Source organism: Dermacentor variabilis, chromosome 6, assembly GCF_050947875.1.
Source record: "Dermacentor variabilis isolate Ectoservices chromosome 6, ASM5094787v1, whole genome shotgun sequence".
Classification (NCBI taxonomy): domain Eukaryota; kingdom Metazoa; phylum Arthropoda; class Arachnida; order Ixodida; family Ixodidae; genus Dermacentor; species Dermacentor variabilis.
Genome location: NC_134573.1, coordinates 11,886,156 through 11,902,596, shown reverse-complemented (window position 1 = coordinate 11,902,596; position 16,441 = coordinate 11,886,156). Strand labels below are relative to the sequence as shown.

Here is a 16,441-nt window from a genome sequence, read left to right as displayed (position 1 = left end):
GGGACAACTTTTCTACTAGACGCAACCGTTCCCGAAAGACAGGCTTCATGTGCGAGGGAGAAAGCCCGGTGATAGTGAAACCAACACAGTGGAAGCCGCTGACATTACCGAGCTCTGGGAGCATGTCGCTAATGACCATGAAACGGGTGTTGCTTCAACGGAGGAGTTCCTGAGTGGAGATAGCGCTGCCTCGTTTTGTGAAGAGATCTCCGATGAGGCGATCGTTGTTGCGACAGACGGTGCCATTGTGCGACGGAGGCACCAAGAGCAGCAACAGTGACGATGAGACTGACAGTCGCCTGCCTTTGACCAGGAACCCGATGCTCACGCAAAGTGTGGTGTCGTCAATTGAGTCGCTCATGGATTTCGTGCGCACTAAAGGATTGCTGCCAGTGTTTGCGCAGCTGCTGGATGCACACCAAGGTTGTAACTTGAAACTGCCGTGAAAGCAAGTGCAGATTTCTGACTATTTCAGCGTACCTAACACTACACATGCTGTTTAGAGTTATAACTAAACATTTTATTTTTCAGAGCCTACCTTCTAACATCTGTTTTTTAATGCAAGTAGCAAATTTGGGTTCGGAGTTACAAAGCTATGCTCAGCAGCTTTTCTTTTTTACAGCAGTGCAGATATAGCAATAATTGGTTATAACAATCAATTTCTTTTATATCATATGTGGACTGCACTACAGAATTTATTGCTAAATATTTGGGTTATTGTAAGATTTCTACCATGTTTTAAGAACTCTAATGAAACTTCTACTTATTTTCCTGCTTTGAACCCATAAAAGTGAGTGCAGATTCAATTTGGGGGCGATTTTGAACTAGGAAAACAGTGCCCAATGCACAAACGGCGTTTTTACTGCCGCACTTAATTGGAGAGGCCGGTCCACTTTAGGTGTCTGGAAAACGCTCCGTAGGTGCAGTTTGCAGTACTGCAATATTTTTTATTGCCAGTTTCCAGAGTTGTAAATGTGATCTTCAATTTTCTTTAACTTTGTGATTTTTGCAACTTTGTAAGTCTTCAGCAAGAACATCGATGGCCAAATAAAGAATTGGCTCCCTACAGTCGGTGCAGATTAACTTTTATTTACATTCAGAAAGCCTCGTTGAATTTAGTGCAGTGGATAGCATTTAGATTGGAGTATCTGAAGTAAACCTTCCATGTTGCTGATGATTTCCCACAATATGCAAAGCATCACTTAATCAAAAGACTGGCAGCTGCCCTTGTCCCGGTAGGCACCAGCACACAAGTCGGCAGACAGAAGGATGCCGCTCTTGAAAAGTGTCACGTTGGTGTTCAAATGGTAACAGGGCTGCACAACCTGTGCAAGGGGTCTCAAAGCTAAGGCTGTCTAAACCATGAAATTTGTGAATGAAATCAAATATATGCATTTAAAAGAAATGGCTTTCGATTATTGAGTCTCATACTGAACATTTTCTTATTTTTAAATATAATAAGACAGAATGGTTGTGTGGAGTCCAGTTGAGCAAAACAAAACAAAACAAAATGTTATTTTATACGCGTGATGTCATTCAAAACTGTATGTCCGGTCTACTGAGCAGCTTGTAAATGAGATGAAAGGTGACCATGACAGTAATGGAAGGAGGAAACAGCCCCTACACCAGTTTCACATATTGTTCTACCGTATTTACTTGCGTAATGAACCCACCTTTTTTCCAGATAAGTTGACATAAATTTGGGGGGAGGGTTCATTACGCGGGGAAAAAAAATTTAGATATTTTTTAGGTCGAAATTTCATGTCACAATGAAGATAGGAAAATCGCAATCCCAACCTTACCTTTATAGTAAAAACACGTACGCGATGAATGTGAATTAAAAATTCATTTTTATTTTCATGCTGCTGGCTGCTTATGGTCTGTCTCACTCGGGCTCGCTATCTGAATCCACGCTTCCACTCATATCGCTTGCGACTTCGTCGGCGTCATCGTCTTCCCACAGCGCGTCGTCTTCACTGCCGTCGAGGCTGTTGGAGATGCCAGTCTTTTTGAAGCTGCGGACGACCATCTCGCTGGGAATCACACTCCATGCTTCTAGAATCCATCGACAGAGCATGTCGATGGTGGGCCTTCTAATCTTACCTGCGGGAGTCAGGTCGTGGTTTCCCGCGGCCATCCACTCTGTATAGAGCCGGCGCACGTTGTCCTTAAAGGGCTTATTAATGGAAACATCAAGGGGCTGCAGCACTGATGTCAAGCCACCTGGGATGATAGCGAGGTCCGTGCGTAACTCGCTCATTCGGCAGCGGACATTTTTTTCCAGATGGCCGCGGAAGCTGTCCATAACAAGCAGCGATGGCAGGAGAAGAGCCCCGGGCCGCCGTCCCCAGACTGTTTTCAGCCAGTCGGACACCAGCTCGGCCGACATCCACCCTTTCTCCTGGGCGCGAATGTGGATACCGGCAGGAAGAGTTCCCTTTGGCAGAGTCTTTCTTTTGAAGACGACGAACGGCGGCAGCTTCCTGCCGTCCGCTGTTACAGCTAACATCACGGTGCACCGCTGCTTCTCGGCGCCCGTCGTCTTAACCTGCACACTTTTCGCACCTTTCATATCGACAGTGCTGTTTCTTGGCATGTCAAAGTTTATAGGCGTCTGGTCCGCGTTCCCGATTTGCGACAGCAGGAACTTTTTGTCCTCACGGATCCGAATGACAAAGCGGTGGAAATCACGCACTTTGTCCCCACAGTCTGCCGGCAGCCGCTGGCATAACGTAGTACGCCTTCTGAGGCACAACACGTTCCGGCGCATGAAACGAGTCGTCCAACCACTGCTCGCCTTAAATTCACTCGCGGCAATGCCGTGACTTCTTGCAGTGGCCCGCGCGTGATTCTGTATCAGCTCGTGGGATACGGCACATCCTTCGTTGCGGAGCCTCTTCACATAGCTCAGAACTTCTTCCTCGACGCGAGGAAACTTGCCCTGCTTCGGCCCGCGAAAGGCCCGGCGATCTTTCTTCGTCGCTCTGAGTTCCTCTTGTTGATTCCTCCAGTAGCGCACACGCACGGGGTCTACACTAAAATGCCGTCCAGCCGCGCGATTGCCATGCTCCAAAGCATGCTCCACGACTTTGAGCTTAAAACCGGCCGTGTAGCTAGCGTAACGCCCCATCGCACAACGCGCAGAAAATGCACAGCACGCACGAAATAATGCAAAGGTCGTAGCGAAGCACTTAAACAGCAACAAAATAGGACTGCGCATGCATGGCGCTATAAGCAGAGGTTTGCTTTGCATTTAATAGATGGCACTCGGCAACCTGCATCATCATCATCATCATTGTAAAAAAAAAGAATCTAGAGAAGTTTGACAAATTGGTTCGAGAAATACAAAGAAAATAGCCGAGCGTGGTGGAAACTGCCGTCACCCCATTTCAAAGAGGACGCCCCAGTAAAGCCCTTTGCGCATCCACCAACGAATCATGCAAGGTCAATGACCGATCAACGATAGCGTGCAGTCGACGCCCGCGTCACCCGCGTTCGCGTCGCCGGTGTTCAGCATCGTTGGCTTCAAATGATGTTTATTTTATCACTGCGCGATCAGACAATTTTATGATCGTCGACAGTCGACAGCGCCGGCCAATTGAGCCGAGATAACGCGAACATGCTGAACACCGACCCTGCGGGCGGGTGCGCGTTATTTACGCGACGTAAAAAAAAAAAAAAAATTCAATTTTCGACGACAAAAGTGGGGGGTGGGTTCATTACGCGAGTGGGTTCATTACGCGAGTAAATACGGTATTTGAACAATGAGCCTTGCACATGGGCTTAAAATGATGCAAAAGTGATGAGGTGTGGCAAATAAAACATTACTTTACCTAAATTGAGGCAAGTGCGTTTCAGGCTCCCTAAAGGCAAAGCATTCTTATTGAAAGACTGCAAATTATGGCGCAGAAGTTAGCTCCCTGTATGCACTGTCTGAGAAACCAATGTGTCTACACAAAGTCATAGCTCTCCTACAGCAGAATCATTCACAACACTCACCATGTCTTTCTTCTTAAAGATACTACAGTATAACCTTGTTAATTTGACCCGCATTAATTCAGTAAATAGGATAATTTGAACTCGTTCAGAGTCCTTTTCTTTAACTTTCCCCTTTTCTTAATCGTCCCTTGTCATTTCTTTTACAGTCGTTCTCGTGAAAGTTGTGCCGGCTGCACCTCTCACTGTTGATGTTTGTGCTGATGTGTTTGTATTGATGAAGTGAGGGAAGTGCCGTGCAATCAATGAAGTTTGCTAAGTTGACAGGGAATGTAAATTTGGTATCTAGCTGAAGCATGATAATGGTCTGAATAGTGATTGAACAGGTTGCATGCAGCATTTGCTATTTGAGTTGATACGCACTGCATTTTACTATTAGAACTATTCGATCGAATTATTCGAACATTCGGAAAATAAAAATGTCGGTTTCATATGCCAGGAGTCAAATCACCGCATTTTTAAATGAAGGGCACTAGCCCAATTTTTGCTGCAAACTTTGTCAGGCCTTATCTAGCGAAAAGGTCGAAGGCGAGCACCGAAAATCGACGCTGAGTTCAGCACGGCAACGCGCTGTTCAGAGAAGGGCAGAACGCAGCATCTGTCTGTAGTTACATGGTGGGTGCCGAAGCAAGCTCTCGTGCTCTGGGTGTTTAGAAAAGTGACATTCTCGAGTAATCTTGCAGCACCGCAAACGCTGCGCCTCTACATGGCAGCTACCGGCATATTTTCGTTTTCACGCGATGGCTATGCGCGATGGAGTGTGCGCTTCTAACGGAGTAGCCGGAGTTCTGCGCAAACGCCTTTGTCTGTGCACGCGAGTGCTACAGGGCCTCACACAAAACGCTGTGCCATGGCGCTTTCCTCGACTTTGTGCGGGTTGGCTCTACGAGTGCACATCGTTACGTGACATACTTTCGTGCATTTGGCTTTGCACGCTAGCTTGACGGAGTCCCACGCGGAAACATTATGCGAACATACTTTTGTTTTCTCGCCTTTTTTGGGGGGCTAGCTCAACGAGTGCACGCCATCACGCGACGTACTTTTGTCTTCACGCCTCTGCACGTTAGCCCTAAGAGTCTCGCGTGAAGTGCTGTGCAGTGTCATGCGACATACGTTCATTTTCACGCCTTGGGTTGTGTGCGCCAGGCTCAACGTCGCGATGGAAGAACGTGACCAGCCCCAACAGAGTCTGCGCCTGCCGGCCGTAGGCACAAGAAGCGCGATTTGGAACTTTTTTGAAAAAGTTTCTCAGTCTGAAGCAGTCTGTCTCTTGTGCAGAAACAGGCTGAAGACACCAACGGCAATGACCGCCACTTTCGTGAACCATTTGAAGCGGCATAAAAAATTGTGTGCAGAGTTTCAAGGTGCCGCTAAAGCAAACGCCGGTTTCAGTCAACCAAGTGTCGTCGATGCTTTTAGGAAAAAAAAAGCAGCGTTGCCGGAATTGAAGCAGCATGCTTTGGACCTAAAGATTGGCAGAATGATAGCACTCGACTTGTAGCCGTATGCAATTGTCGAAGATCGTGGTTTCAAGGACCCGTTGAATGAGGCAGTTCCCAGTTATCAGCCACCATCAAGAACAACGCTGTCTCGTACGCTAGTGACCAAGTTGAATGATAACACTAGGGAGCGGGTTCGTCTGGAGCTGCACAAAGCATTCGAGGACGGCATTGCATCACTTGCATTCACCTCTGACATTTCGATGGCAACAGCAAACGAAAGCTATCTCAGCCTGACATGCCACTTCTTGGACTCCCTGTACAAGTTGATGCATTACAACCTGAGCACTGCTCATTTTCCAGGAAAGCACACAGCAACTAGAATTTCTTGAATGCTTGAAGGTCTGGTTGCCGAATGGGACATTCCAGAGAACGCTTTTCCAATTTATGTGGTCACTGACAATGCGTGCAATATCAGGGCAGCCATGCATACCCTTTCTTGGTCTGAAAGAACCTGTTTTGCCCACACCTTGCAGCTAGCTATCAACAATGCCAAGGAAATGACCCCAGGCCTTTCTTTGCTTTGTGAAAAAGCAAGAGCCATTGTTGGGTATTACAAGCACAGCCCAAAGGCACATAACAGACTGAATTGTTGCCAGAAAAAAACTAAACAAGCCGTCTCATCTAGTTGTGCAAGATGTTGATACAAGGTGGAATAGCGAAGTTGCAAAGTTTTCCAGGCTTGTGGAGCTGAGAGTAGCGATAACCTTGCATCTGAACACACTGAAAGCTTTTCAGTGACAGAATCGAGGGAAATGAATGAGCATGTTGCTGCTTTGACACCGCTTGATGAAGCAACAACCGTAGCTGGAGCTGATAGCTGTCCAACACTCTAAGCTCTCATACCCATCCCTTAGTGCTTACTCACACACCTAAGCAATGCTGAGACTCAACCGTTTGCAACATCTGTATTTTCTGCTAATATGGCAAAGTGCCTGAAAACAAGGTTTCCCAACTACAAAGATGACCAAGCAGCAAACATGGCAGTGTTCTTGGACCCTCGTTTCAAATTGGTGGTGTACCAAGAGGATGGAGCGATGGGTAACTGTCTGAAGAATTTGGCAATTGAAAATGTGCAAAAAGTTTGTGGCGAACTGAATAGCACACAGTCCCATGTGTTGATGGCTCAGGAAGCTATGCAATCTACCTCAGCACTGTGGAAAAATTTTGACACCCTCGTAAGCCAATGACAGCATTCACAGCCAGAAGCAGAAATAGATACTTGCAAGATGCGATTCTGGACCGAAAGAACACCCTTGCCACTGGTGGCGAGAGCAAGGTGCAAAAGCTTACCCTTTGCTGGCTCAGCTTCCAGAGATACCTACCTATACCAGCCACAAGTGTGTCTAGTGAGTGCCTGTTCTCACTGTCTGGTGGAGTTAGCAGTAGAAGAGCATGCCTGGACATGCTGAACAACTTACTTTCCTCCATGACAACATGAAGTAATTCAACTCTCAACCATTCATTCAGCAGAACTACTACACTGGGACTGCTCTTTTTTCTGTGAACAACTATGTGAAAGTACATTTGCAAAAAAATTGGTAGTGCAATAAATTTTTAATTTTTTTTCCAGCCATGCTTCCCAGAACTTTTCATCTACAATTTGAACTTGGCAGTATTCTGAAAATATTTGCAAAATACTTGCAAAATATTTTAAGATTATTCAATTCGCACTCAATTTTTATTATTTGAATGCGCTTTGCACTCAAAGTTTTGCTATTCGCACAGCTCTAGTGAATACATTATTCAGACTCTAAATTATTTGGACATTTAGGCACTCCCTGCAGTGTGCAAGCTATCGGGCTGTGGCTGTCAAACCAGGTTTCTTTGAAATGTTTAAAGTGTGGTGGGCCTTTTAAAACACTCAACATCAGGCAATGGTGCCATCGAAAGGATGAAAACAAAGGGTGAGAGAGGCATGAAGTGTTGGTCCTGTTCTGCCTTTTTGGTTTTATTTAGGGTTTGCTGTTCTGTCTCTAAATAATTTGTGTTATTCATCAATTTTCTGCTTTCGACACTTAACAAATTCTTATATTCATTCACTGTCATATACGTGCTGTTTTTATTTTATCAGGTTTGTGCATTTTTAAGTACAGTCACCGACTGATTTTCCGGACTCCAAAAATTCGGACGTGCTCGATTATTCGGTCTGCTTCGCGGCACCGCCATTCTCCCCATAGACCATAATGTATAACAATTGCCGAAAGTTCGGACACCTTGCAACCTCTCGTCTGATTTTTCGGACACTCCTTGAGCCAACTCAATCGAGAGCACCATGCACCGACTTTGACCGGTGCATGGTTCGACTAGGTGAGCGTCATTTTTGTTTTGAACAGAGCCTCCTTGCTGCCCCGCGAAGTGGCGCTACTGGAAATCCCCGCTCATCATCATCGTTTCTGCCTGGTTCGATAGAGTCGCTACAGCAATTCTGGTCTCAACTTAGTAAGCCATGTCAAGACAATCCAGCAGCTGATTTGTTTGTTTCTTCGTGCATGACGCTGCGAGCAGGCTACGTTTTTCGTTTGTGCGACTGGTGTCGGCGGGGTGGTGTTTGCTTTGTGTGCTGTGTCGAGGTTGCGGTGATCCACGCGGCATATGGAAACATCGCGTCAAGTGTCTAATGGCACCAACAGTGCCCGCACAGACTGCGCTGGAGCATGCCGGCAAGCGAGTGCTGGGAGGCCTAGGATTTGTCACCTTCCGATGTGCTCCCTATTGACGCCGAAAATGTTCTGCGGGGACCTGCGCAGCGTTGCATTGCGATTCCGGACACCGTCTGATTTGACAGTTTCACAGGTGCTGACATGTTGTACTGACATGCGCAGAACTCGATGACGGCGAGATCATTTGTCAGGTTTCTGCTGCACCGCCAGACGATGACTCCAAGTCGGAAGATGACGCACCATGTGCTACACTGCCGTCGCATGCAGAGCTGGTACAAGCCGTGACTGTGCTTTCAGCCACCTATAGTGACCGTATGACCCTCTCCGAGATTCAGGCTTATCTGATTGCACATAAACAGAACAGCATGCAACGGCGCATTCACGATTTCTTCAAGCCTACTGCAGAGCTCGAATAAGTGCGTGGAAATAAAGGATTTCTTTCTTTTTTTCTTCTTAACCTGCTTTTTCGGACACCTGTTTAGTCGGACATTTCCGCAGTCCCCGTGAGGTCCGAATAAATGATCGGCGACTGTAAACACTTTTTTATGTACCTCACCTGATATGATCTCTCTTCAAAATTGCAGTATCCATAAATAAAAAGAAAACACAGTTTGCAAAGCGTGGTTGATGAGAAAGGCTGGTTGCATGTAGCATCTGTTTTATTTATTTATTTATTTGATATACCTCACAGGCTCCAGAAGAAGTATTGCGTGAGGGGGGCGGAACAGATAACAATTGTGGAGCAAAAACATGTTTTTTGTTAGATAAATATGAACAGAACGAGAATCAAATAATAAACAAAGAACACAAAATAAAGATAAAAAGAAAAGAAGGTAAACCAACAGTTGTTAGCTTTTCAGTATACAGTAAAGCAAACCTTAGAACAAATGCTTACATCAATACACAACAACGAAGTTAAGAGCAAAAAAACTAAAACAGATACTTGTTTTTCGCTAAGTACTAGCCAAATATTCACTGATTTTTTGTCTGGAGGTTAATGGGTCGTTAATGTCAGCGATGTTATCGGGACGACCATTTCACAGCGCAATCGCACGTGGCAAAGCTGAGCAGTTGAATGCATTGGTGTGACCGAAGATGCGTTGGAAACTGAGATGATTATGCAGATGTATAGATGTGTGGGAGGGACGAATGAGTGGTAAAGTAGATAGGTGTACATTATGCATGACTTTGTGCAGAAGAAAAAGTAATGCTATATTCTTGCGTGATTCCAAAGATGAAAGCGACAACAACAACTTGATGTTAGTTACGCTCGAAAATGGGCAATAATCTCTGGCAATGAAACGCGCAGCGCGGTTTTGGATCGACTCGAGAAGATGGATTAGATGTGCTTGATGAGGTGACCATATAGAAGCTGCGAATTCAAGCTGGGGTTGCACTAATGTTTGGTAGGCTATCTTTCTGGTGAGGGAAGGAGCGCTGCGAAGGCTACGTTTTAGATATCCGAGTGCGCGATGCTTTAGCAATTATTTTCTCAATGTGGGATGACCATGAAAGGCTACGTGTTAGAATAATGCCAAGGCACTTTTATGAAGATGTGCGAGCGACGATACTATTGCCAAGTGAGTAACTGAAAATAGAGCAGGATTTTTTGCGAGTAAATGTCATTAAATTGCACTTGTTAGTGTTCAGGGTCATTTGCCAATCGCAACACCAGTTAGTGACACACTGAAGGTCATGTTGAAGAGCGATATGATCAGTGGGGAAGCGGATCTGACGGTAGGTAACGCAGTCATCTGCGAATAGTCAAACATTGGATGTAATGTTAGATGGCAAGTAATTGATGAAAATCAGGGAGAGTAAAGGTTCAAGGAGGTATGCCTGATGTTACGTTACTGAAAGGGGAAGAGTACTGGTCAATGACAGTGGACTGCTTTCGAAAAGACAAAAAGTTTCTTATCCAAGAAATTGTTAGTTCGTAAATGTTTAAGCATGAGAGTTTAGAAATGAGGCGACAGTGAGCAACACGATCAAATGCTTTAGAGAAGTCAATGAATATTGAGTCAGTCTGAGCATTGTCGTCCATATTTTGAAAAAGATTTGTAGTGAATTAATTAGTTGTGTCTCACCTGAAAGGCCTTTTCTGAAACCATGCTGATGTTTAAAAAAGAAGTTATTACATTCTAAGTGATGAATGACATTAGTAAACATGATGTGTTCGAGTAACTTGCAGGGAACGCTAGTTAGTGATATGGGACGGTAATTACTCACATCGCTCTTGTCACCTGACTTGAAGATGGGTATGATTTTGCTGACTTTTCAATCATTCGGCAAAATTGACTTCGCCTTATATAACACTAAAAATGGCCCAACTAGAACCAACCATCATGAACACATTGTTTCCTTTGAAAATAATTAAACATAACTACTGATAACACTCGCTGATACTCGCCACATAAGAGGCAACTCTAGCAAGAGGAAGTTTCAAATTCTTTGGATCTCAACTCGATCACAGCTTACACAACTGCATACATCTTGGGCCAAAGACAAGAGAAAATGCCGCAAGACACAAGTACTGAAGGCAACCATGCTGTGCACGCATAGTGGACGCCTACCTTCTTGCATGCATGTTTGTACTCGGCTAGTGAAAAAAAAAGCTTAGACCCATGCGCTACGAGAGTTACAACAGCTCAATTGCTTCTTGCTGAGAATTTTGTCTGCAGAGTGCCCACATCAAATCCAAATGCCACATAGCCTTGATCGAATAGAAGAGACAGGTTCACAAGAAAATGGAAGCTTTAGTTAAGTAGGTAACAGCGTTAGAACAAGAAATGTCACTGAAGGCAACATTTGATAAGCAGCTCACCAACAGCTCAGTAATTATATGCGTTACCGAAAGTTAAGCTCTGACTGCAAGCTTGTACAGCAGACAATAACAAACTTCCTAAATAAGGAATTAATCACATATCTCAAGGACCGATTTACGAAGACTAATAGGAAACAAGCAGAAAAAAAGAAAGACTACATGCTGCACAGATAAGGACAAGCCCTTTAGTAAAGTTTCTTCTCTTTCAGGTCTTCCAGGCAGACAAATCTTCAAGGAGTGATCACTGCCGTCCGCGACACTTTGCGCTCAGGGTGTCCAACTTAGACTTACATAGCTTTATTAAGACAAAGTCGTATACATTGATTAGCGGTAGCCGATTATCGGCTTGCCGCTTTTTCCCCTTTCTTCTATACGCACTCTCTTAAATACTCTTGAGAACTGCGGCGGTACCCTTATTCTCGGCTTCCTCGCTCACATTCTACCAATCAGTTTGATGTTAAAGTAGGCAGGACCATCAACAATACACTATGTGACTGCCCCTTTTTACTAGTCCAGTTTTTGGAACACACAGATCAGCATCACTTAAATGAATGCCACACGGCCTTCTTGCTTGGGGTACACACGCCTTGGTGCAGCCAGCCCGGTGCACTGGCATGTTCTATGAAACCATAAATTGCCTCCCAAGCCACTAATCCCAGTCATGCCGCAGAATCACACATTCGCGCGACGCGGCTGTGAGGTCTCCCATTACACACGCATGCTCGACGGCGTACACACTGTCTCCCCCCACCGCCACAGGAACGCCGCCACCCCTGCCAAGAATGCGTCTGTATCCGGTGGAGCGAGGCGGCAGCTTGGCCTTTGGTTACATGAGCTTGTACGCAATGTGTCCACACATCTTGGGTATCGCGGCGAAAGCGCGCCGTCCGCAGCCGTCCCCGTCTCAAAGAGGGGCGCTGTTCTAAGAACACAAACGACTACCGTCTGCAAAAGAAAACAACCTGTGTGAGCGTCATGCATGTGGCTCTCGGTTTCCAACGTGGTTGCGTTCAGTGCATACAAGGCTGATTGTGTCGGCCAACTTAACTCTTTTTGTTGAAATTTTGGCTTCAGCAGCGCTCCTTGTTCTGTTAATCACTCCATAGCTGTTTGTGAAATGTGGCTCGCCTGCAACGGCCATCCGTACTTCAGTACGAGTACAAGCAAGAGAACTTATATGGCCAAGCTGGATAACCACCAAGTAGCTGTTCAATGTGCCAGCCAACAACAGAGCACAACAGTGCACTGAGTGAAGACATGCACTGTCTCTGCTTCCCAACAACTGCATAAAAGAGCTGTCTCTTTGGCATATCCCAAGGGGCACCCTAAATGCATAGCATACCTGAAGACTCCTGTTGCTTTCAGGGACAAGGTGTAATGTGAAAATCAAATGGCCAAGATATATATTGTCACTATGATCACTATTTTCACCCACTCGTGCCTTATCTACTTTGAACCAAACTCCTTCATCCATACGCCGTCACACTGAGTCATTGAAGTTTCTGCATGGCATCGTCAATTTTTCTTATCGTGTCTCACATCCCATATATATTCCTTCAGATATTCCTCGGTCAAGTACGAGTCACCATAGCCTTAATATTAAGCCTTACTTTGCTCGATGCAATAAATTTAAATACAGCTTTTTCCCACGTACTACTGAATTCTGGAACTTAATTCTCAGAACAATTAGGTCACTGCCATTAAACGATTTCCTGTTAAAAGTTAACTACACCTGTATTTATGTATTTTCTTGTTGTTACAGTGTATTGACTCATTCTCGTTTTTGTACTGACTCTCAGTGTTGCTGTTATTTTGAGTTTCATTTGTGTCATCTGCCTTATTTCTTGTGAATTTTTAATATGTTATTGTTTACTTGTTTTTTTGTATGACTACTTTCTGTCTAACCCACTCCTGCAATAGCCCCATAAAGGGGCTGCAGTATGCCTAAATAAATTAAATAAAATGTCTGTGACCAAATGCTGCCTCTTTCTGACATGTAACACAAGCCAGCCATTTGACTCTGTGGATTCCCGACCAGCTGCCATTTCCACAGCCCCTCCCGCAACATGGTGCTCCAAATCCTTCGATGTGTAAGTCATTCAAGTATACTGTGCATTTCATTAGGCCTGGCCAGCACTAAAAATGTGAAAGCCATGCCTGGAAATGCTGAAGCATTAGAATGAAGCTATATAATCTTCATGCAGCTGGAATGCTCTGACAATGACACTCCTACGCTCACTGCTACTGAACACATTGCAACTTTCAACCATTTTTCGTGCCCTAGGGACCCTGGAATCTCAAGAACACACCTCGGCAGTGTAGTTCAGAGGCGCCCCCTGTGCCGCCACGCCTTGGCCACAGCGGCGCGCTCGGCCTCCGAGAAGCCCAGGATGGACTGGATGGCGCTCAGATGTCCCCGGCAATCGGACCGGTCCGTCAGGAAGTAGTACACGGCATCCTTGAGGAAGCGCAACGTGTACTCTGCCTGCCGCTCAGTGCCAGGCACCCCCCGGAAAGCCGGCAGTGCCGAAGGACTGGCGACCTCGGTACGATGCTGCAGTTCCTCATTTCGCTCAAACTGTGCTGCTTCCTGGCCCTTCCTACGAGAGAAGTGCCATGACACTTTAAACAGGTTGGACGTAGCGTATCTATATTAATGTCACCTGTGAGGCAAATACATTCATCGGTTCCTAGACAAAATAATGCAGAGTTGAGCTCAGCCAAAAAAATACGCCTGTTACCACACGGGGGACAATATACAGAAAGCAAGGCCAATGAAAATCGAGGATTAGATAAGTGGAGAGTAACAGTTTCGGCATGGTTGAAAGGAAACTTTAGTTCGGAGACTGACCAAGTGTTTTTTACGAAGGCAGCCACAACTCCACCCTTCCGGACCGGACAAAAAAGGAGAACGACAAATGGCCCGGTAGCGCGAAACTAGAAAATAGACCTTGAGAGATATTTATCTCGGTGAGTACGATGACATCAAAAAGCAGTGGAACAGATGATAGAATGGCTACTAACTAAATGGTCCCAGTGCTTACGAATGCTTCTGATGTTTACGTGAGTAACATGGAAAGCGTCATTACCTGGATAACAAAAAAAAAGAGAGAAACTTCTAAAAGGTCATTGCAAGCCTTGAAAGTACTACCCATAACTAGATAAACCTTTCAATGTCAGATTTTCTATTCATTCGAACGAGTGGAGCGCCGTCTCCCTTCCTTGCAAACACCTTGCCATTTCTTGTCCTGATGTACTTGAAGGAATTTTCCTTTGCTTTAGTCTGAGCTAGCCAGAACAGTTCACGATTGACCCATGTAAGGTTTTCATTGAAAAACAACCGTGGAAAATCATTCTGAGCTAATCCTGGCAGGTTTTTAAGTGATCGAAACCATTGTTCCTTCGCTTCAACGGAGCACATCTGGACAAGAATAGCTGGTGCAGTATTGTCCCTACTGGGTAGACAGTGGATAGCAGAGACTTGAGTTGCTGCAAAGTTAGGTATCTCAAGTTTTTGCGCAAGGTCACTGAGGGAAGATTGCAAGTTCTCCTTTGACTTGCTGGGAAACCTGTGAATCTCGAAATTTTTTTTCCTACTATACTGCTCCATCTCATTCATTTGCTCACTTATTTTGTCAATCGGGTCTGACTGGAACTCAACGGCAGAAGACAGGGAGTCAACATTGGAACGCAATTCCGCCACCTCAGCCTATTGTTTGCTGACTGTCTCCAATACCGAGTCATATTTTGTGGAAAGAAATTCTATTGAAGTATGCACTTCCTGTATCGCATTCTCGATCTTTTCAACCGGGTCATTAAATGCAAGGAGTTCCTGTACTTTCGTGGTATTTCTATGTTGGATGCAAGTTGGTCTAGTTTTTCATTTGCAGCAATAAATTGCTGTGCAAACGGATTCTTCTTGTGCTGTCTGTGTCGAGTCTCCTTGTGTGCTTTTTTCCGGTCGACATGTTTGGCACAGCCAGGTTTCACGTTTAACTGTACTCATTTTTGCGTAGCTGTTCTCAACTACTGTAGAGCATCGTTTTCCAAGGTGGAAACCTTCTTGGCAAGCCGAACATGTTAAAAATTTTGCATCCAAAGGTAACGGTTTACAGCAAGCAGCACAACCAGAAGGTATTTCTGTGAAGTCAGCGGCAAAAAATTTAAATGATAATATAAGTAAGAGCTCACCTGCCGAAAGGCATGAAATAATTAGCCCCAGGAACGTATTTGCCGCTGACTGCAAAGAAGCTGAGCGATGCTGTTCCTTAAGTAGGCATTCCCAAGCATCTGGGGTGCAGGCTAGGTGATGTGCTGACGAGAGGGTGACAGCTTGCAAACGAAAATTGCAGACGGAAACCCACTGTCAGCGCAAACCCTGCGCAGATCCAGGCTCACCGATTCTAGCGGCTGCACTGCCCGTGTCTCAGTGAAGCATCCGATGACCGCATGCAGCACCTGCCGAAAGGCATGAAATGATTAGCTCCGGGAATGTATTTGCCGCTGACTGCAAAGAAGCCGAGCGATGCTGTTCCTTAAGTAGGCATTCCCAAGCGTCTGGGGTGCAGGCTAGGCGATGTGCTGACGAGAGGGTGACAGCTTGCGGACGAAAACTGCAGACGGCAACCCACTGTCAGCGAAGACCCTGCGCAGAACCAGGCTCACCGATTCTAGCGGCTGCACTGCCCGTGTCTCAGTGAAGCATCCGATGACCGCATGCAGCACCTGCCGAAAGGCATGAAATGATTAGCTCTGGGAACGTATTTGCCGCTGACTGCAAGGGGCAGGGGTGGCGTATGCAACATCACCACTCCCCGGGGGGTGGCGGAAGATTTTAATTGTCATAGAGGTATTCAGACCCTTCAGATGCAATTTTCGCATAAACTAAGTCTTTTCTTGGTCTGAAACAAACTTTGCAAGGTTTCTGGAATGGTATATAAACTAGGGGTGTGCAAATACTCGAATATACGAATACGAATCGAATTGTAACTTCTCGAATAGTTCGATTCGCAAATCGAATCTCAAGTATTTGGTTACTTGAATACTCGATAGATTCGGCAAGCCTGGTTGGCAGGCAATATGTGAAACACATTTCAGTTCCACTGTTCCATCAAGGTCTAGCGCACAAACTAAATACACAAACTTTGAATGCCACAAACTCGACAGCACGCAGATTTAATTGTAGTCGTGACGCAGCCGAATCGTGAAATTCAATTAAAACAGCCTTTTGCTTGTACTACTCGCACAGGCTGCACCATGTTTCATTTCCTTCACAAGCAAAATCTGTAGATACAGTTTAGAGGAATCGGAGGCTGCAATTCGTGAGCACAAAATGAAAGCGCACCATTGCGAACCGCGAAACCACGCACCACAGCCCCATTGCTGTCACGGCTTGCTGCGTTGGCAGCGTTGCATCGCTGCATGGCCGGCGCAGGTGGCACTCGCTCCACCTCTCGGCC

The 16,441-nt window shown here is 45.6% G+C and overlaps 1 protein-coding gene across 10 annotated transcripts in view; it reads right to left on the bottom strand.

Annotated features, from left to right (window-relative positions):
- qtc (GRIP domain-containing protein quick-to-court) overlaps nucleotides 1–16,441 on the bottom strand; it is a 243,365-nt gene that overhangs the window by 26,891 nt on the left and 200,033 nt on the right. For 9 of the 10 annotated variants that reach the window (XR_012828838.1, XR_012828840.1, XR_012828839.1 and 6 more), the window contains one exon: nucleotides 13,292–13,582. Coding sequence is in view for 7 of the 10 variants with exons in the window: in XM_075694765.1 (XP_075550880.1) it covers nucleotides 13,306–13,582 (277 nt within the window). In the remaining 3 variants the exon portion in view is untranslated. Of the gene's footprint in view, nucleotides 1–1,757; nucleotides 11,928–13,291; nucleotides 13,583–16,441 lie in introns of those variants that run through there. The other variant, XM_075694762.1, reaches the window with a different exon arrangement.